At 39.5% G+C, this 22,045-nt stretch overlaps 1 protein-coding gene across 4 annotated transcripts in view; it reads left to right on the top strand.

Annotated features, from left to right (window-relative positions):
- LOC129185227 (intermembrane lipid transfer protein VPS13B-like) overlaps window positions 1-22,045 on the top strand; it is a 319,375-nt gene that overhangs the window by 245,397 nt on the left and 51,933 nt on the right. For all 4 annotated transcript variants that reach the window (XR_008572043.1, XM_054782025.1, XM_054782024.1 and 1 more), the window contains exons 40-42: window positions 828-1,044; window positions 4,487-4,671; window positions 20,859-21,055. Coding sequence is in view for 3 of the 4 variants with exons in the window: in XM_054782025.1 (XP_054638000.1) it covers window positions 828-1,044; window positions 4,487-4,671; window positions 20,859-21,055 (599 nt within the window). In the remaining variant the exon portion in view is untranslated. The remainder of the gene's footprint in view (window positions 1-827; window positions 1,045-4,486; window positions 4,672-20,858; window positions 21,056-22,045) is intronic.

The raw sequence follows: 22,045 nt of genomic DNA, 5'->3' as shown, positions 1-22,045 counted from the left end.
TAGACGTCGTAGTTACTTGTTAAGAGTAATGTAATGAGAGTAATGTAGTGAATGCTTCAAATGCACGGTGACCGCTCAAGAAGTAGAACATTATAAGGCTATATTTAGGCAGGGTTATAATTTTTATGTGGTAGCAGAAAGTTAAATAATGTTCCCTGTTGAAAAGTCCCCTCTTCAATTTGACTGACTGCATTATTACAAGGCATTGTGCCATATTACTACTTTAGAGTGACCCGAGTGATCATTTTCAGTGGATCCCCTAATACAAAATCGCATGTTTCACTTTGCAAATATTGGTGTTTGTGGTGTTTTAATCAAGTGCTGTACAAAAACCACTGGAATTCCTTCCGATTCCTTCATCTTATTTTCTCCAAATGCCTAAAACTCCCTGAATTTTCCTGTTTAGTCATAAACCAGCACGGGCACATTAGTGAGTAGCAGGCAGGCAGCTCCATGTGTGAAACACTTTTGACTCAGAAATTCCTGGTTCTTTTTTCCAAATCACGCAGACACACTTTGATGGATGTGGGAAGGGGAACACCATGTAAGGAGGATGCTAGGTTGTGTTGGGCAGCGTTCTTGATGATGTAAAGCAGTGACTCATGTGACTATTTCTCCACTTGTTTTGGAAGATGTTGAATTGTTGATGTCAGAATTCACATATTAGTCGCGACACGTAGTTACTATTACAGCTTTTTCTTATTTTCTGACACCTTGTACAGTACTTTTCTGTAAATTGCTGCTTCATAATTTATCTTCAGTTCCCCTATATTTGTGTCATTATTTCTTAACATTAATTTCTTTGTCTGCTGCATTCGACTTGAAAGGTGTTCTGGGGACAAGAACATTTAAATTGTCTGAAGCTGATGGAGGAGCATGTCAGCGCATATTACACCACCCAGAGAGGGGACACAGTTGAAAATTGCCCCAAAGCCAAGTCCTGCCAGACCCAGCCACCACCCTCTCCAGGTTCCCCATGTCCTCGCTCAGAACACAGCTCTGATGACCTGCGAACAGGGCAGTTCCAGTATATTCAGGACCCAGGTAAATATTCATGCAGTGATGCGATGCTTAATGTATCCAAACTAACTCTGGGGATAAACTGGATTCACAGTCATCCGTCAGTTTTTGTCTGCAGGTCACAATTTTAGTTGCATTACGGTTAGTTGGTTTATAACAGTAGTTGACATGTCAGCTTATACACTGCCTGGTCAAAAAAAGGTTACACACTCAAAAGATGTTGTTGGACCGCATTTAGCTTTAATTCTCCCTCCCCCATTTCTCTTCAATATGACTCACACACTTACTAAACGCATTTTAAAGTACCATATAAACCGTACCCGCTAAATTTAAAGAGAAAAAAAAAAGATTTGTACATATGTAGGCCGCAGCGGTCTATCAGCCGAAGGTGTCCACATCGTAACATGGGATGTTTAGTACATAGAAAGGTTTTTTTAAACTTTTGATTAAATAAATGCTTTTTTCCAAACAGTACGTGTAATGCGGAGAGTTACACTGTAGCCTGTCAGAAAAGTAATTCATCGCTGTTTCCCTTCTCCCCCTGGGAACTGAAACCACTAAAGTCGTCTTATTCAGCGTCCGACTTGAACAGCTTGATAATTCCTTCGTCACACACTTTGCCAGTCTCTCTCGGTGTCACTTTCGTATCAAGGCAAATTAGCCATTTAGCTTGAGCTGTCCTCTTCATCACGCAGTAATCACGCCTTTCAAAAACCGTTGGTGATAGTGGATTTTTTTGACGGCACTATGAAGGAAGACACGATAAATCTTGTCATCCTACTTCCACTTGAAATTCCCTGCATCGCTTGTTATCTCCGATTATGAGACATAAGATGCTTTTTTGCATCGAAGTTCAACATCTGCCACCGTGAAATCTCAACACTTGACAAAAAAACATTATTCGGCCAGCATGGAGACATGTACACTTGTAAATGATGATGGGCTTTCTAACAGTGGTACATGTATTGGTATATTGTATGTTCCCAAACTTTTTACAGTCGTCTACCCCTTAAGACATTTGAAAAATTAATTGGTTAATTAATTTTATAGTCATTCCGGGTCAAAAATTTAGTAAGTAATCATCCTGCATATCTTTTATTCCAGTGTGATGTTGGCATCCTTCTGTTTGAATGGGTTTAAGGTTATGGTTTAAGTCTGCATATTAATTTAATAGGAAATTGACAGGGAAAGTTTAATAATTACACTAAAGCAGAATTTGAAGAACAAAAATCCGTACAACTAAGCCTCATTTTCGGGGGAATCCCCACACGCAGTGGCAGGCTTTCAACACTGCGCTGTGCGGCGATTGGCACACCAATATAAATTAAATCTTCAAGATTAAACACTTTTAACGCACACAGAGCAATGAACAACTTAATGCTCTGTCGCCTTTCTGCTCCATTCTCCTTGCACAATGAGGCATTCAGGCGCACTCGTATTTGTGAGTGTTAGGAGCTAATTGTTTTTCATTTTTATTCACATACCCACTATGATAATAGGAGTACTAATTGGGGTACTTTGGGAACTTAGGCTGTACATTTTACCTGTAGTATCACGTATTTATCAATTTGTACCCACATAGGGTCCGTGGAAAGAAAAGTATACCCCGCGACCTCAATGAAGATTAAGATAGAAAAAATAAATGAATTAAATCATCAGCATCATCATGTACGGCCTAATAGTACACCATTCAGAAACACATTTTAATTCATTTATAGTGTTTTTATTGTATTAAAAAACCAATCATCTGTGCCATCTGGGTGTAGATATCAGCATCCACAGTGTCTGAAATCATTGAAATCTCTGAATGGAGTGGAGTTTGATCTGATATGTCTGCCTGGTTCCACTCTAAGTAACATGCTGTTTACTCTTTCTTTTTCTGTTTTATATGAGTTGCTCTCAACATGCACACATAGAAACATTATACAAGAGGATCAAAATTCTCTCTGGCTGAAGACCAGTCATCCACTCTGTCAGCTGTGATTGACTCTTACATTGTTTCACCCGTCTTTGATGCATTTAATATGTTGGCTGAAGCAAGAGAATGAATATTGCTTGAACTCGGACAAAGGGAACAATCTGTTTGCAACATGTTGTCAACAGACAAAGCAAAGTAGTCCCCAAAGTACAGAGAAGTGCAAGTGTCCCCTGAGGGTCTGACAATGGGATGGAAGGGACTGATTTTTTTTCTCAAATAAACATTTTTCCAAAGGACCTTGATCCCAAACAGCAGCCGCAATTTGATTCAAACACCACTCAAAAGTTTCGATCTATGACATCCAGTTTTTGCAGGTGCTTGGCACGATTCAGTCAATGACTGTTTACTCTCTTGGGAAAAAGTTAACTCAACCCATCTGTTTATATACTGCTTCTTATGCATATAAACACTCTGAAAGCATGGAAACATCCACAGAGTCATTGTTTTGTTTTGGGTTCCATAGAAACATCTATAAATGCATCACGGCATCCAACGTCGCATTTTACAATCTCTGGTCACAGTCCAGATCGGATTTTGATCCTGACTTTGTAAATAACAAGATTGGGTAGGGACTGACCCAAACCAAAAGGAAGTCAACACTCTCAAAGCAAATGAGACAGCAGAAGAATGCAGGACAGCATCAAGAGAATCCGACCAGACAGTGGGAGATTAAACTAATAATGGCGTAAATCAGCAAGACACAAAGTTCTGTACAAGGAAAAATCATTATTACAGAAGTAATATAACCCTTAGACATGAAAAGTCCAAACAGGACAATAACACTGAATATGGATCACTCCTAAGAATACATGAAAGAGGACGTCCAAAGAAAATGGCAACAAATGTAGAGCTTTGCAGTAATGTGTGTTACTTTACAAATCAGCTTGGTTAGCATTCTATGTATTTTCATATGCGGGTAAAGAAATGTCATCCAGTTAGTAGAAAATTTTTAGAAAAAACCTTGGAAAAAACAAAGTTTATTTTTTTTTACCTGAAAAAGCTATAAAAAGGAATAATATGTAGGCTTATATATATATATATATATATATATATATATATATATTTATTTATGTGTTTGTATATATATATATATATATATATACACTTTATATCACTTACAGGGTGTTACTTTTTGGTGAATATTCTTCAAAATTCTCATTCTGCTGTTGTCCTGTGAAATTTATTTCTAAAAATCAAATTTGAATATTGTAATAATTGTATAATATAATATATATATATATTGTATAATATATTTGAATATGTTTCATGTCCTTCTCTTCATTACTACGCATGTCATCCTCTTCATTACTGCATTGCCTATTATTTGCTATTCTGTTATACTGTCTATCCATCCATCTTCTATGCCACTTGACCTCACTGGTGTCTCCAGTTATATTTGTATTACCATATTTATATGGATTATGTCTTCCATTAAGTACAATTTTAATTTGTATGTCAGTTGCTTTGATATTTTTTTTTCTTGTGCAGCTTCCCAGAGATGGCCAGGACCCCATGAGGTGGTGTTCTACACTGAGACAGAGGATAGTCCGGGACTAATGGTTTGGAGGTACCCTGAACCACGTGTCCTCACCTTCGTCAGGATAACGCCTGTCCCTTTCAACACCACAGAAGACCCGGAAATCAGCACAGCTGACCTGGGGGACGCCTTACAGGTAGAAACAGGCACACATACAGCACAGTAGATTGCGCAATATTCACAGGGGGTTACGTTCTAAAACTGCTAGCTTGACGTTGATGTTCTCCTCTGATTTCCCATCTACAGTCACTGTTTTAATTATGAGATTAGATTAAGCTCCAGAAGCCTGCCTGTGTCTCTCCAATTGCTATTTCAAAGCTAAATGCATAGAAGCACAGGCCAGGTTTGAAGCCCTAAATTTTCCTTACACACTTATTGAACACACATTTTAAAGGATAACATGTATAGGTACTCACCCCTAATGAATGATGATGAAAGATGAATCGTAGTCTGATGTCACATCCTGATGTGGTTAAGACTAAGAGGCTCTCAAAAGGGCAAGATGTCTCCAGGGATTTATCTGGTTTAGAGAAACAAAGGTGTTGATGTATGTGTTCAAGTTAAAGAACACAGCAGTTTATCTTCTACTTTGTGGATTTATTAAGCTGTGGCAGCGTCGGAGAAAGTTACATATACTGTATGTTTATTTCTGCACCTCACAGCACACAATTATGGTGCGTTCAAGGACCACCGAACAAGTGCAAAATCTCAAAGCTTGATGAAAAAACATTGTCAGTGAAGCATAAAGACATAAACATGTAAAAATGCTTGGCTTTCTAACAGCGATATATGTATACTGTACATTTTACCTGTATTATCACATATTCATAAATTATTACCGAGTTAGGGTGAATAGCATGTGTTGTCTGCAAAAAAACGTCATATTCTGGGGGGAAAAAAATGTGGGGATCCACTGTACATTAAAAAAACAACTTTGAAAAAAAATCAACAACTTTCATTGCTAGATTTTAAGTGAGTGCTTCAATATTTAGGTAATTAGTTTCATTTAGTTAATTGGGTTGATAAATAAGTAAGCATCATAAGTTTTTTTTTACAAAAGCACTTTTAGTACTTGCACACAGAGACCACCAAACCTTGAAAGACCAGCTTTAATACCTGTACATACTGTAAATACAGTTTCCTTATGTGTTTACTGTGTTTTCCATAGTGCAGGTTGTCTTATCACTACTGATCTTGAATATACATTACCACGAAACCTTAACCTTAAACCTAACTTGATGTTTGGCCGCTGACAAGAGCTGTCAACTACAGAAGTTTCCTTCATGGGTTCGTGTCTGGAAAAGGCTGGTTGACTGTCCTATGAGTTTGTGCTGACCCTAGACATAGTTTAAGCTGTCTGTTTGATATAAATGGTCTCATCCGTAGTCGGGCACGCCAAAATGACATCTCATTGAATGACCAACACCTCATGCAAAATCCTTCCAAACACAGACATACACAGACAAATATATCACGGTGTCAAAAGCTGAGTCATCTCCAGGAAAGCAAAGAATGGTAATGTGTTATGCATCCACACAGGATATATAAGTAGTCTCAGAGTCGTGCTGCTAAGACAAAGACGCAAGGGGCCTACAGAGTAAGAAGAATATGCATACCTCTTACTGCACCTTGCTCATCTGCCTATGGTGAAAAAAGAAATAAATTCTCAGAGCTGGGCTGTGTTCCAATATGACTGTCATAATCTGAGTCAGGAGAGATCCACACCTTACATGTTATTGAATGACAGAGAACCCTGCTGTCCCTCCAAACGTGTAATACATGGTGAGACAGCTGTGAAAGTCATCTTGCATGCTCTGGTGTGAAAAGCCAGGTGTTTTCAAACCCAGATGAGGTTATGTTTTTGGCAGGCTCTTTCAGCTACTGAGTCTACAGAGGCCCAATGGGGGATAAAATCCCATCTTTTCTTCGATCACTCATTTTATACATTTCAATGCACCACCTCCCTTTCCAGCTTAATAATTTCAATGCCATGTCCTTCTTTCTTGAATCTCCAAACCTATTTTATGTGCTGTACGTAGTTCTACAGTATTTAGTATAGTTCACATGTTTTGGTGAAACAGTTAGGTTTGTTATTCCACCTCAGCAGTTCTTCATAAATTAGTTTGCCATCCATATTGCCTCTATCTCTTTTTTAACTCTGCACGAATGCTAGCCTATGTATGTAAGATGTACCAGGATATATATCAGGAGGCCCCACAGCTGTAAAGTCTTTAATGACTCAGGCTCTGAGCCTCTTGCTGATTGGCCTCATATAGAGTTACAGTAGGAGGCAGACAGAGTGAGGATGGAGAGAGAGCATCTAATGGAATAGACAGCAAGGATGATTAGGGGGAGCTAGAGAAATTATATAAAGCAAGAGGGAGGAGATGAATAATCACTGAGAGTCTGCTTACCAGAGTCTCTGTGAAAATATGCGATAGTTCAAAGGAGATAGTCCAGAAGGAGAAAAAGGTCATCCTCACCAGTGGATGAGACACCAACCTTATTACTGTATATAAGACATGCTGAAGAGTATGTTCCAAGTGGAACAAATACTGTATGTTCCACAGTGTTTCCTTAATTTATTTTTTATTTTGTAATTAAGTGATTTACTTCTTCAAATGTTTTGGACTACCGTAGATTGTTCTGCAGCCTCACTGTTTGTGGTAAGACAAATATACTGTAATTCATGTAATGCCTTCACCGCCAATCATGTAGTTTGGCTTCCACATTCCGTGTGGAAGTGGTAATTTTTCACTTATTTGTCCTTCTTCTCCACTCCGTTTTAAACCCTTTCTTAAATTTAGAATACAGTAAATAAATTGGAGGCTAACTAGTTAGCACGCTAGCTTACTAATGGTTAAAGCCGTGGCCATCTCTTGTGTCCCTGCAGTGATCCCATAGCCTGCGCATTACAGGTGAGCAATGTGGTGTAAACAAAGAATAATAGGCAAGGCAAGTTTATTTACAGAGCACAATTGTCATAAAATCACTTCATAAAATCATTCCATAAAACATAAATTACATCAAATTCTCTCAAATTGTTCCATAAAACAAATAGATAAAAAAATAATTAAAAGTGAAACGTGCAGATAAAATACTTAGTCTTCATATACACAATTGAATGGAAGCGTTTTCAGCCTGGATTTAAACGTTGTCAAAGTTGTCATCACTGCCACACTGTGCCGGGTGAATAAATAGTTGACGGGAACATCCAGGCGGGAACAAATCCCTGGGTGGAAATGATGTAATACACAAGGCACACCTACGTGTGGTGCCGTGAACAGCATAAGTCCGTAGTCTTCCGCTTTCCAAGGCTCGTCTAGACTTACGACAAAGTGGAATTACAGTACTTGTGCGAGTCATTTCAGAGGTTGAGACAACAAAATATCAGGAGAATGTCGACTGGGGTTAGCCATGACATTCCAAAAATATGCAGATAGTATGTTGGCTTGTCGTCAAAGCTCACTTCTGGTCACGTGACGGTGACGGCTCGGTGACATTGTTTTCAAAAAGAAATGGGTTGCTTGCCTACATGGAAATGACAAGCCGACGTGTTCAGATTTTCCCACTCTGGAAGCCATTTTCAAAATCTACTGTGTCAACTCACCCAGAACGCCGTTTCTGTGTGGATGAAAGGCTGAAACGATAAAATACTTCACTGTTTTGACCTGAAAACGTTTGCGTGTAGATAGCCCCTCAAGCTCACCACAACTTCCTATAATGAAGTCAAATAATGAACACCACTTGCTCGATCGCTTCAATGGGACTAGACCAGGGAATTTCAAAGTCTTGTGCCACTCTGCAAGGAGTCAAACAGCTACCACTCCCCCAAGCTGTCAATTCTCACCCTGCGCACCACAAACCCCAAACTTAAACACACACAAGCATATTTGTAAATGCAACAAGACTCAAATTGCTATTATAAATATTACTGAGTTTTTTTAAGTTGCAAAAATGAACATTCATTTTTTTACAAAAAAATTGCAAAAATGTTCTTGTCCAACGTATTTCTAAAAACATTTCAAATATTTTTGTTTATACATTCAGTATATTTGTTTTGAACATTTAGCCTGAATATTTGAACACGCAAACGTGTTCATCTCCTTTGATTTTCAGGGATATTTCATTGTTTTAAATGCACTTATATGTTTGAACATGTTGAACACATTAACTGTCTTAACATGTTTTTTGTTTTACACACCGTTCATGCAGTTGTGTGAACATTAAAACATTATAATATTCTCCAGTCAAAATAATTACTTCAAGTTAATTATTATTATTATTTGAATGAATAATTGTTCCCTATTTGCTCAAGGGTGGGCACCGAACAGTTGTAAAGATCAGTAACTCAGGGGTTTTCAATGTCTAACAATGTTCCTTGGAGTCATTTACCGGTCTCTGTCGCCATCTGGTGCGCATATACTTTAACTGCAGTTTTCATTGCCATTTTTTTTTTGTCATATTCTACTCGCCAACTTCACGCCATCTCTCGCTTCCCCTGAAGTGTTCTGACGCCGCCTAGGGGAGTTGCACCACACGAACAACAACCAATTTTGAAAACCCCTGGTGTAGACATCCAATATCCATCCAACTTCATTACCCAAACAATGTGCATTGCAGGTGGTACAATAATGCATACATTCTTGAGGAGAATAAACTATAACAACTTAATGAAGTTATTAATACACTAAATATTCCCTTGAGACCCCCAAATACTACATCAATGGAACCATTAGCATGCATGACACTACTTACAGGTTGAGTTATGTGTGAATACAAACATGTGGTTGATGAACATGTGTTTTCCACATTGTCCAATCCCCCTGCTTTCTGGCATGTTCCTGTCTAAAAGAAGTCTGTTAAACAAATGATGAGTGTTTCACTCAAGTGTTGACAGAAACAGGTTCTGAGCACCCATCTATTACCTCAGCCACCTTAGGAAAATATGTAATGGTGAGATCATTTATCTCTATAGATAGATAGATACTTTATTCATCGCCAAGAAAAATTCACATTAAATACAAATTAGAATGCATGCTGTAGATGTGTAATAAGCTTTAAAAGAGTTATAGACCTGAAGTGTCTCCCTGTCCATCCCACAATCTAAAAGCATGTCTTTTAGATGAATTACAGACTACTGTAAATTCCCCAAATGCATTAATGTGACTGTGAGTGATTGTTGTACATCACCTCTCTCCTAAAGTTAAAGGACTGGAGGACTGGTTCAGTGTTTTGCTTTATTCAGTACTGAAGTGCTTACTATGTTGTACATAATGTTTTATGTCCAACATTTATTTTTCAGCTGATTTTTAGGGTTAGGTGAATAATGCATGCTTATCGATTAGCTTTTTTCGGCCTTGCCCCTAATTAGTATGTATTAGTATGTCACTGGCTTTTTGAAACATGTTATCGTGAAATAATCGTAATTCATTTGGATCCATTGCTTATGGTGTTACACATCCCAACTTGCCTGATAATACTTAAATCAGTTGTGTAAAAGCACAAGGAGTTAGGTTCAAGGGGGTTATTTGAACACGACCCCTTCGTCATCAGCCAAATGTCATTGTGATCCCAGATGTAAATGGTTTCAGGCCTCTGGCATATAAACATTTAGCCTGCCTTTATGCAGAAGTTCAGATGTTTTAATTATTTCACTTCCCTCCCAAGACCAAAGACATTCAAAAAAAGAGTCAAAGAACGGAAATGCAGCCATAAAAAGTGCTAATGGTTGAGTTTCTCTTCCAAAAAGAATTGAACTCACTTTGCACATAGACAGTACAGAGTCAGGGGGGAGACCAAGGCAGTCATTATTTCTCAGGCCTCTAAAATTACCATGGAGCCACACAGAGATGGAGGCTGATAGATTTTGAGAAATGTAAAGTGAGAGGCGTAGGAAAAGAAATAAGGAGCAAAGAGAGCTGTCTTGTCATGCCGATCTGTCATGTCAGCTTTCTCTGAAAATAGCTCTTTTGGAGTGATTGTAAGTGGACAAAATGCAGTCCATATTTTAGCCATCACTCCATTCACTCATCTCTCAACCTCTTCCTGTCACCTCCCCGACCTCAGCTGCCTCTGCTGCGCTCCATGTCTCTTCTATGCTGAATCGATGAAGGTGGGTGGAGGGGTCGTAGTTCTTAGCCATACTGCTTGCTTGTCCCCAGGGCAGATCATATTTATAAAATCAGGTTTTCCTTCCTTTAAATACTTGCGGTTTCCCAACCTAGTTCCAGTGCCTCAACTGGGAATTCCAAACTATTACTATTATTCAAAGTCGTACTGCTGCTTACAATATTTTTTATGTGCAGAGTTATAAGAATTATAGTCACTGGCGTTGGAGCTGGAGGAACTTCTTCAGGTTTTCACATGGATATGGACAAAGGGACGATGGGTCCCAAAAAGGGAAGGAAGATGAGTCACTGATATCTTCTCAGTGCACTGACTCATAAGCAAGTGTCCTATAATCTTTTTTGTCACTCTTTTTTTTTTTGGCTTCCCCTGCTGCTTTCTCTCTCTGGGCTTCTAAAGCCTTTTCCATGCCACATGGTATTTACAGTGGGGGAAATCCCCTGCTGATGTTGAAATTTACCCCCCTTACAAACACATGAACAGTCGTTGATCCTCCAGCAAAAGGTGACTTGGTACTTGGTGGAGAAACCAGAGGTTAGGTGTTTCTTGTAGTTGGTCACCAGGGCTACCCACATCCAGGAAGAATATGTGTCCACTCTAACCTGGCGCTTTGCTATTGTGATACGTTAGTAACAGATGTTTGACAGTATAACTAATATTTTTTCCCCTTGAGAATATGCAGTAACCTGTTGAATTTACAACAAACTCTTCATAACTTCCTGATTGTATGCATACAATGTTTGGACAATTTCAGACAGAAGCCAGCGTGTCTTATCTTTGACACAAACTAAAAAAATACTAATAATTAAAAAAAAAAAAATGCTGTGGTACTCCAAGATCACAAACCTTACAACTATTATGCAAAAACTATGGGTGTGTCACTCAGAGATCATCTTAACCTCCTACGACCTGGCGTCCACATGTGTGGACATCACATTTTTGGTTGTCAGGACTACAATGTTAAATTTTGGACAACAAGGGCCTGGCATCCACTTCTGAGGACGTTAAACTGCCACCTAGTGGTGCAAGAAGAGTGTAACAAAGTACATGTAAAATTCAAGATGGCTGACAACCCACCCAAACATTCAGATGGCTCCTCCCAATCAAAAAGTCGACCAGGTAAAAAATTCAAACAAATTTCATGGCTGATTCTTGCTCAGATATGTTTAGAAGTGTTCAATGTGTGTTGTGGAAGTTGAATTTTGCAAAAGTAAGAAAATTTGACGATTTACCATGCTGCTAAAGTTGATGTACACATATGTGGACAGAGGGACTTAGTTTTGTTGATTTTGTTGAACATGTCCACAAATGTGGACAGAGGGAGTTGGTTTAGAATTTGTATTTTGGGATGATTTTGTTAGAAAACATCATTTTATACAGTACAAACAAATATGGCGTGTTTTATAAATAAAATCTATGTAGATTTGTTTTTGGTTTGAAACAAAAAAAAAAATTTCCAAGAGCATTATTCTCTGCAACAAGTAATGGAAATGCTGGGGTTAATTGGTGGAGACAACTCCGAGGTGGAGGATTTATCAGTCATCAATGATCCTGTGGGAGATGCTGAATATCAACCTTCTCCCACCAGCAGTGAGGAAGACAGTAGTGGGTGTGAGGACCACAGCCCTGTCAGCCTATCAGGGGACGCAAACGTTTGCGCGAGAAATACAAGGGATATCGGTCAGATCGTGACATTGCCACATCACGCACCCCCAGGCGTCACTCTCAGACACCGCAGAAAGAGGCTGATGTCTCAGGCAATGTCTCTGAAGATACAACACCAGGACTCAGCCATGAAGAACAGTCCAACAAAGGGTACCAAGTGGTTTGACAATAAACCAGTGTTGATGTCTACTGTACATGCTCAAGAGCCAGAAGACATGTGCCAGAGATGGGACAAGAAACTGAAACGGTATGTGACCATCTCTCCACCATGTGTTATCCGTGAATACAACTCCAAGATAGGTGGAGTTGACCTTGTGGATAGAATGATGAGCTACTATCGAATGAGTGTCCGGACAAAAAAATGGACACTGAGGATGCTGATGCACTTTACCGATCTGGCTTTAGCCAACAGCTGGCTACTGTACCGCAAAGACCTCACTCTGAATGGCACACCAAAGAAGAACATCATGCAGTTCCTTCAATTCCGCATGGAAGTGGCCATGACCGTCTTGGCTCAGAGAGACAATGACAACTCTGACTTTTCAGAGCAGGAAGATGACACAGAAGTTTCAGTCCAAGGGAAACAGCGTCCAGTGCAGGCAGTGCCCCACATCTCATTCCGCAGGAAGGCTAATGCACATCTGCCAGAAGTGGTACACTCAAAGAACGCATCACGATGCAGAGCAAAAGGATGCTCAGGGAAAACTCGAGTGCAGTGTGTTATGTGCAAGGTGTTCCTCTGCTTACAGGCAGATCGCAACTGTTACGCTGCCTTTCATACACAGGCATGAACATTTTCCCAAGGGGAAAAAATGTTGGAGCACTTTTGGTGTGCAAGTTTCACGTTTTGAAATAAACAGTTCAACAGTAGCAATGAAAAATATTTTTGAAGGTTTACTTATTTTATATCTGTCCTCCTGCAACTGTTAGCAGCACTTCATATGACTTGCGTAAAGGGGCACAAGTTGTTTCTTTGAATTTTGTTTTTGCACTCGGAAAAAATGCTGCTGTGTTCAGGCAACAAATAAAGTTTTGCACATCATTACTCAATTGTGACGTTATTGTGTTCACTCAAATTTAAAACGAATGTCCTCATATGCGGACATCATTTTTCTCAGAAACTACATCATGTAAAAAGATAATTCTTTGTTTTTACACTCATCAGGTCCCAATTAGCCTAAATATCAAAGAGAAAATAAAAATGCATGCCTTGCAAGAGTTCGGGTCTTAGGAGGTTAATGACAACTGTACCTTGCTGTGTACTGCAAAAAATAAAAAAAATACAATAAACAGATTATACTGTAAAAAAAAAAAAACAAAAGCTGGCCCTCCCTCGCCACTCTGTGACTTCATCACTGGCTTCTACTTGTCTATAAGACTCTTCAAGGGAAAAAAGGGAAAACACCTCAATACCACTCCATCCTCTTGCACCTTGCCCATAAAAAACTATCACTTGAGATCCAATGACATCATTATGCTGTCTCTTCCAAAAGCCTGCACTGTCTTTGGCCAAAATTCCTTCAGTTTTGCTGCCGCAAGTGACTGGAACTTCCTTCAACAATCCCTTAAACCGTCAGCTAAAGTATCTATCTGTATCTAGAAACTGCAACAGTCCCGAGCTGACTGATACATTAGCAATTAGGTATGTTGTCTTGGTTTACTTCAATGTTTTTTTTCCTCATTGGTTGTATGGTTACATTGCGGATTCATATATACTGTATGTTTTCTTTTTAATTTATGCTGGGGCCTCTTGCCAGGTCATCATTGTAAATGAGAAGCTGTTCTCAATTGGTCTTACCCGGTAAAATAAAGGTGCAATTAAAAAAAGATCACTATTTACATCTCATTAGCCCCGACATGACCGTTATGGTGAGTTGGCTCACATCGCCCACATAAACACCTATGTAATAAATATTAAGATCAAAGTTCAATATTATTACATTAATACAAATTTACGTTTAATAACACATTTGCAGTAACATTAACAAATACTAGTATACAGTATCCCCTCGCTCGATCACAGTTCACCTTTCGCAGATTCACTATTTCGCAGGGTTTTTTTGTGTTTTTGTGTTTTTTTTTTATTACAACGTATGAACGCTGTTACAGGCCGAACCTGGCCCTTTAAGAAGAATTGCATTGTGGAAAGTTGAGTGTCTCAAACACTCCTTCATTTTCTTCTACTTCAAAAAAGTCTTCAATTACCAAAGAACAGTCTGAAATGTCAGAAAATAGCTCTCTTTCCTCGCTGTGTTATTGCTCCATGGCAGGTGTTAAAATTCAAGCAATTCAGTAAACAACTGTTAGTTAATACAATGGTAGATATATTCAAGACAATTAACGGTTAATAAACCTAAGAGAACTTCACAGTCTTGATTTCAGTGTTTAAAATTGCCTGGAGAATATCCTTATAAAGTTGGTGTGGTTTTATGACACGTGCAAGGTAAATGAAGATTAAATGCTAAAAGTACGTGAGCATACAAATCACAACATGGCTTTTCATAGATTGAGGTTTTTGTTCAAATTTAGACGTTGACACTGCTTGCAACCATCTTTGAAGCACTTAAATACACAACTTCTGTATAACCTTACCTGTTTTTGAGTAGTGCATTTGCTGCGAGTAAGTTGACAGTTGAGTACATGTTTCCTCAAACAACTGATCTGCCACACAATTAGAATACAGTATTTTTGGGTCGCAAGCGGAACAAACCTAAGCTAATAACTTTACCTTTACACCTGCTGGATGTGTGAATTCAAAGATGTTTTGTTTTTAACCTCAAAAAGCCGAGTGCTGTATTGTCCAGATGTTCGGTTAGTGTCTTGATAGGGTAACACTGTTCATTTGACAGAAATTACTTGCTTTAAAGATGACAGTATCTACTTTGTAATTGTACAGAAAATGTTACCGTTTACATATTTTTGTGTCGCTATTTCATAGTTATAGTTAATTTCATAAGCATTTTGAAGTGTGTGTGCTTCTTTGCGGGGTAAGGTAGAGCCTTCAGACTTATATATCAAAACCTAAGCAAAGTCCATGAACTGTTTAGCATCAGTATGACATTAAGCAAAAAAGAGCAAGAGTGTGTTTCAGCCAAAATAACTATTGTTTTAGCAGGACAGCACTCGAGCGGACTCTTATTAGTCATAGCTAATGCACTATAAAAAGAAAATACTGTTCAAGTGGTAAATTAGATCAGGAGATTTAACACCTCATCCACCAACAACCCCACAGTCCCCCTTTACAACTTTGGCATTACAGAGGGGGGAAACAAGTTACAGTGAAATATGTCAGCATGGGTTTATTTCTGATTTTCCACACTGATTAACGTTAACATATATTAGCCCACCTGAGACAGCATAGTGGGAGTCATTTTCAGAATTTTTTTTTTATAATTTCTCCTGAGTAAACATTTGCTCAAGCTGATGTCAATTAAATTGTTCTGCTGGCTGATAAGAGGGAGCGAGCAGTGGAATGTTCTGAATATATAGACACCAGTCAGAATAGAGGACGTAATCAGTGTTGATCTTTTTAATAAAAGTCATGGAAGACAGGGCAGGGGATGTCAGCCGGCAGAGCCTCACAGAAAGCTCGGGGAGTCTTCAGTTCCACAAGCTTTGATTCAGCGATCACACCTGGGTTCATTGTGGAAATTGAAATCATTTCTTCATGCTGTGTGTTTGCTTTAGGTCACCTGTCTTTAATTATCCTTCGGAGGCACTGTAATGTGTCAATCAGTCCCAGACAAGTAACTCCATGCAAAATAATAGTTTGAGGTTTGGCAGAAACTTAGGTGGTTGACAGTGATGGAAGTCAGATCAGCCAGCCGCTGTAGATGTAAAGATATTTATAAAGAGTTTTGAATATTTACTGTACTTGCCCTCAACATATGTACATTTTCTTGGTATTTAAACAACTTCCAAAATGGAACTTTAACTAAAAGAATATGATAACCTGGTGGGTTTACATCATCAAGTCCTTAAAGACTTCCAGCGGAGTGTTTGTGGTTTATTTAGAGTTGCATGTTTACTAGATAAGATACACACAATCATGTTGGAGAAACTGCATCACCCAGACTCTATCTTGGACTTGCATACATAGTAGGGACACCTGAATACACATACAGTATATATGCATATTGTCTTTCATAGAATGCAATTATTTATTGTCTTCCTCTTGAATAAAATTAGGTGAGACATCAAGGGGCATTTCCCAACTATAGCTAAGTCCGGAAGTATTTGGAAATCAAAAGGGTTGATATGATTTGCCTTTTTACGCTGCCACGATTGATGTAAATGTCTAAAAACGAATGAGTGATGAAAGTGTATACTTTCAGCTTTAATTTGAGGAGTTTACCAAAATATGGCAATTACCATTTAGGAATAACAGCCATTTATGGCGAGCACCTCCTTTATTTAGGGACTCAGCAATATTTGTATGTTTGACATAATAGTAAATACAGTGGAACCTCGGTTTTTGTACGCCTTGATCTTTGTAGGATTTGGTTTTTGATGAAAATGATTGACAAAATAGGTCTCTGTTTTCATACACTGTTTGTTGTCTCCCAAACAAAGCATCGTCCACATGTTGCTGACCCAGTCTTCCTTCTAATAAGCAGGGCGCGGACTGGGCTAATGAGGCATCAAGTGCACTATGTTTTGCCAGAACTTTGAAGAATTTGGGAAACACTACTGAATTCAATAAAGAAAGCGTAGTAAAGTACAAAGGTAGTGCCTGTTACAGTAGGATAGTAATGTAACGGTAGGAGCCCTTAACCCAGGTGGCAGAGGAAACAATTTAAGGGAGATACATAACGTAACGTAACGTAACATAACATAACATAACATAACATAACATTTTGTTCCTATATTCTGGTTGTCTGGAATTGATTAATCGGATTTACATTATGTCTTATGGGAAAACTTGCTTTGGTTTTTGTATGTTTCGTTTTTCGTCTGACCTTTTAGAACAGATTAAGGACAAACGCCGTTGTTCCGTTGTATAACCATAATTTTTATTACTTGGATGAAAGCCCTTTGCATCAATGCCTGCCTGTAGTTGTTTCATCTTCTGTCGTATCATATAAACACGATGTAGTCATATCTGTCATTGTATGTGTAGAATAAAACAGGTGAAATAAAACTGTTCTGGGAATTCTCCCTGGAGACTTAGTGAGTTTCCGCTCCAGTGGCGAGTGTTGCGGGTGCACAACTCTGTCAGGTACAATTATGGAAAGTTGATTCCAGGAAACCCTGCATGGCATTTCACACACCATGTAAACTATGGTTACCTCATGCATTCCTAGTTAAATTAAAGGTGGTTTGTACTGCACATGTGCACACTGACCCTATTGACAGTTCCAAATTGTCCTGGGAGTGCCATAGCTCTAGTAAACAATTTGATTTACACAGACCAATGTACTCCACACACACCTTCATACGATGGTGTCTGGCATTTGTCAGGTGGGCTGCTGAGAGCTCCCTGCCACTGCTGATCCATCAGTAGCAGGGTTCTACAGGTGGTCAGTGGAACCTGAGAACTTGGCTTTGTTCACACAGGAGCACCCACCACATTTATGCTAATGTTGGCTCACTGTAGGAGAAATGAAAGGAGCCCTGCCCGGCATTGCACTATGTGAAAATTCTCACATAACCTGATTGTTATTCGCTGTGAAAAACAGCTCCAGGACTTCAATGCAAATTGGTGTTTTGAAGCCTGCCGTTAAGTTATGCTGTGGTCATACAGTATTGTTATGGGGATGAGTGTTCATCATTCTCTATTGGTGGTCTGTGTTGGAAATAATGTGGGTTTTGTGACCTGATGAGAAATCATCTTGTTTTTTTAGGTGCATGCAAATCACTGTTAGTGAAATGATCGTAATAAGACAGTAATGTAGCAACAGCTATGTGTTTAGTCGACCGCAGTACTAACTTAATCCATATGTAATACACTCAATAGTAGTGTTTGTGCAACAGCAAAGCATTGCAGTGATGCTACTCTTGGTCAGTCAGGGTTACATTGTATTTATGTCTTCTTAAGGCTTTGAAATCCAAGTTGAAGTGAGCGAGTGGACTGCTGAATAGTGGAGCAGATTCGCTCTGTGATTTAAAAAATAAATAATAAAAAAGCCAGGTTATTGTTGTGAGAGCAGTCAGTGAATAAAGGGCCCCGATCAACAATATCACTTTCAGCACCATCCCTAAAGCCCTACTCACACTAGAGGCAGAATGAGCCGAAATGCCATCTGAATAAAAATTCCTGGTTTATTCCTGGATATTGGAAGTGTCTTCTAAAAATTCTGGTTGCATTCCAAATATTTGGGCCCATTCTTGTGGCCAGCCCAAATCTGTTGCTCATGCTAAATGGTTCGAGGTGTATTCGAAGTGGGTATTGTAAGGTATTGTAACAGCACTCTGCATTCTAAATGTTCTTAGGGTATTCCGATAGCATTCCATACATTCTGATCACATTTTAGGGAGAACCGAAACAGCAAACCACTTCATATCCTGCCAGAAATTCTCCAAATGTGCCTCAAATTTGTCAGAATGCATCTCAAATGCATCTTGATTGCTGCTGGAATATATTTTCATATAAAAAATAATTCAGCTTCAAATTCACTTAGAATGCCGTCATAATATTTCGATTGCTGATTGGATGTGCCTCGAATGCAGCCGAAATGTCCCAATTGTTTCTCAAATGAGTCTGGATGTAATTTGGGACACTGCATAATCACATAAAACTGCACCCACCTGCCGCTGAAACGTCACTTGCCATTGAAGCGTCACCTTATTCACGTCATGCGGCAAAGGTAAAAAGGAGCCGAGGTGAGGAGCTTCACCACCGATCGCCGGCGTGGACAGGGCAGATCAGAAGCCCCTGATAAGCCAGCTCCTATCCCTGATGATGCTGCACCTTCCGACCAGACTTGGGATAACAATCGAATTGCATTTGTACGGCATTCCAGGTGCTTTCTAAATATTCTGACTGCATTTTAACAGTATTATTAATATCCCCACTGTGTTCCAACTATATTCGAGTCAAATGTGCAAGAATGATTCGAGACAGGTTCGTAATCTAAGTATTGAAACAGCATTCTGACGAACTAGTAATTCTCTTCCGAGTGTGGCGCGAATGTCGAAAATGTTTAGTTCTGGCTGAGTGTGATGGGGGGGGTTACATTTGCATTCAAATAATATAACACAACACAGTTAGGGATGCGCCTATCGATCGGCCACCTATCAGTGTCGACCAATTTCTGTGAAAAAGGTGGCTAGTATATTGCTGCCTGTAGCGATCACTGTGTAGAAATATGTAGTGTCTTGCCCTAACTAATGTCTTGGGTAATGTTCTCCGTCCACTTTCCTTCACACTGCGCAGGTGTGCTTACCTGCCAACAAAAAAAAATATCTGGAACACAATAAAGCGGCATTTGAAGAACAAACACATGACGAGTATGGTGAGTTTTCGAGGCTCACAACTAACGCAGCCAAAACGCTGGACATTACTCGCCTCTATGTGCGTGATAGTCAGAAGGCTCAGTAAATAACCCAATAAATAATTGAATTCATCGGACCAGATGACTAGCCTTCGTCAGCGGTCAAAAACACCAGGTTTGCCGGCTGCTCTCTCACTTGGAAGCCACCTACCTGCTACTGCAAGTCCTACTAGGGCTCCACCAATGTACTTGTAGCTCACATCCAAAGTCTCCTTAAAGAAGGCGTCTCATCCTCTGTAAGTTTCACTTAATTAAGGTGATTTTATGGTTCCTGTTTTCATATCAGCCAATAGCAGGGGTGAAGGCAGGAATTCTGGGCCCCATGAAGAAAAAAAATCACGTTACACCCTTTTTTTTATTAATCCATCCATCCATTTTCTATGCGGCTTAACCTCACAAGGGTCGCGGGTATGCTGGAGCCTATCCCAGCTGACTTTGGGCGAGACGAGGGGTACACTCGCCAGTCAATCGCAGGGAACATATAGAGAAACAATCATTCACACTCGCATTCATACCTATGGACAATTTAGAGTCACCAATTAACATGCATGTTTTTGAAATGTTGGAGGAAACCGGAGTACACAGAGAAAACCCACGCTTGGGAGAATATTTAAACTCCACACAGAGATACCCAAACAGACATTCAAACCCAGATCTTCCTGATCTCCTGACTGTGTGGTCAACGTTGTAACCACTAGTCTGCCATGTGGCCCATAATAAATAATAATAAATACAAATTTCTAATAGTAATCACCTATTTTTTGGCCTCCTGAGCTTTTTTCACTGTTGCAGCAGCTACTGGTCCATAAAGTCTCCCTCTCGCTGGATGATGAACTCCAAACCTTGATTGGATTTGCTTGTAGTTCAGTCAGTATCCACAATCATGATGATGAGATAAGGTGCACCTGCACAAGCAATGTCCAGCCTAGCATTACCCCCTTAAACTATAATGTTATATTGAATATTCCTGACATGTGAATGCTTCCAGCAGCTGTAAAAATAAAACAAAAAACATGTTATGTTCTATCATTTTCAGGTGCCATGCAGCCTAGACTACTGGGATGAGCTCCAGCAGGCCTTCGTCCCGTACCGAGAGTTTAGCCTGTCGGAGAGCAGCTCCTGCCAGCTTCAGCTTCCCAGCCTCAGCCTGGTTGATCAGCATAAAGACATGGTGGCCTCAGACTTGTGGAGGATTTTACTTAATAGCAACAGTGAAGGAGGAGATGAGCAAAGGTAAAATAATGGTTGTCTAATCATTATCTATTATCTTTTTTGTGTTCATGTAGAGACACACAAACTATATCGATATCCAACCTGTACTTGGCCACTTTTCAGCACCCTTGTGTCTACGTGCTAGTTCCATTAGAGGTAAACACACCGCTACCCATTGAGTGTTGGCCGATAGTCATCACTTACATGTTCAAACTGAATGGAATAATAAAACATAAAGAGAACAAAAAGTGCCAAAAAATACTGTGGATTACAAGCTATTTGTCTTGTCAGTACCGTTTTGCCGTTCTCTCTCTTAAAATCTTTTGCTCAGATAGATGCTGTCCTGCTGCTATGATGTCACATTATTTATGTAGCTGACAAAGCTGTGCGCCCTTCCGCCTACACTCCCCGCGGTGGAAATATAAGCTAGATCGGGGTTTAACGATTCAGACTGTAAAGTGGTAAACCAAACTTTACAAGTTGGTGGAAACGTTGCTAAAATCCCCCAATTCTAAATCTTGCTGCATTCCAAGACACATTTTCATGCCTCCAACTTTATGAAAATGTGATGATGCTATGGTGCACGAATCATGGCTTGGCTAAAAGCATAACTGGGTGAGAACTTGAATAAGGACCCAGACTTCAAGACCGCTTGGATGAACTAGAGTAGATGTTGTGAGCCATGTTGTGAGGTGTCCAGTGTTGCTGACTTTTCACCTCACAAATGTCCTTCTGGATGAATGGCTAAAATTAACACAGATACACACACAAGCCCTTTTGAAAGCCAGCCCACAAAAGCAGAAGCTGTTACAGCTGCAAAGGGAATGGCAACTTTTTTTCCTTTAGGTGTAATGCCTACGTTTCATGACACAAGCTTATGTTGGTGTGCAGTAAAGTATGCAAATATGTTTACGTTTTAATTAGGGTTGTCCCGATACAACTTTTTCACTTCCAATGTACGTAATACCAATATTGCAGCCTTGAATATCGGCTGATACTGATATCAAGCCG

Source organism: Dunckerocampus dactyliophorus, chromosome 7, assembly GCF_027744805.1.
Source record: "Dunckerocampus dactyliophorus isolate RoL2022-P2 chromosome 7, RoL_Ddac_1.1, whole genome shotgun sequence".
Taxonomy (NCBI): domain Eukaryota; kingdom Metazoa; phylum Chordata; class Actinopteri; order Syngnathiformes; family Syngnathidae; genus Dunckerocampus; species Dunckerocampus dactyliophorus.
Note: the sequence above shows the minus strand (reverse complement) of the source record. Positions and strands in the feature narration are given on the sequence as shown.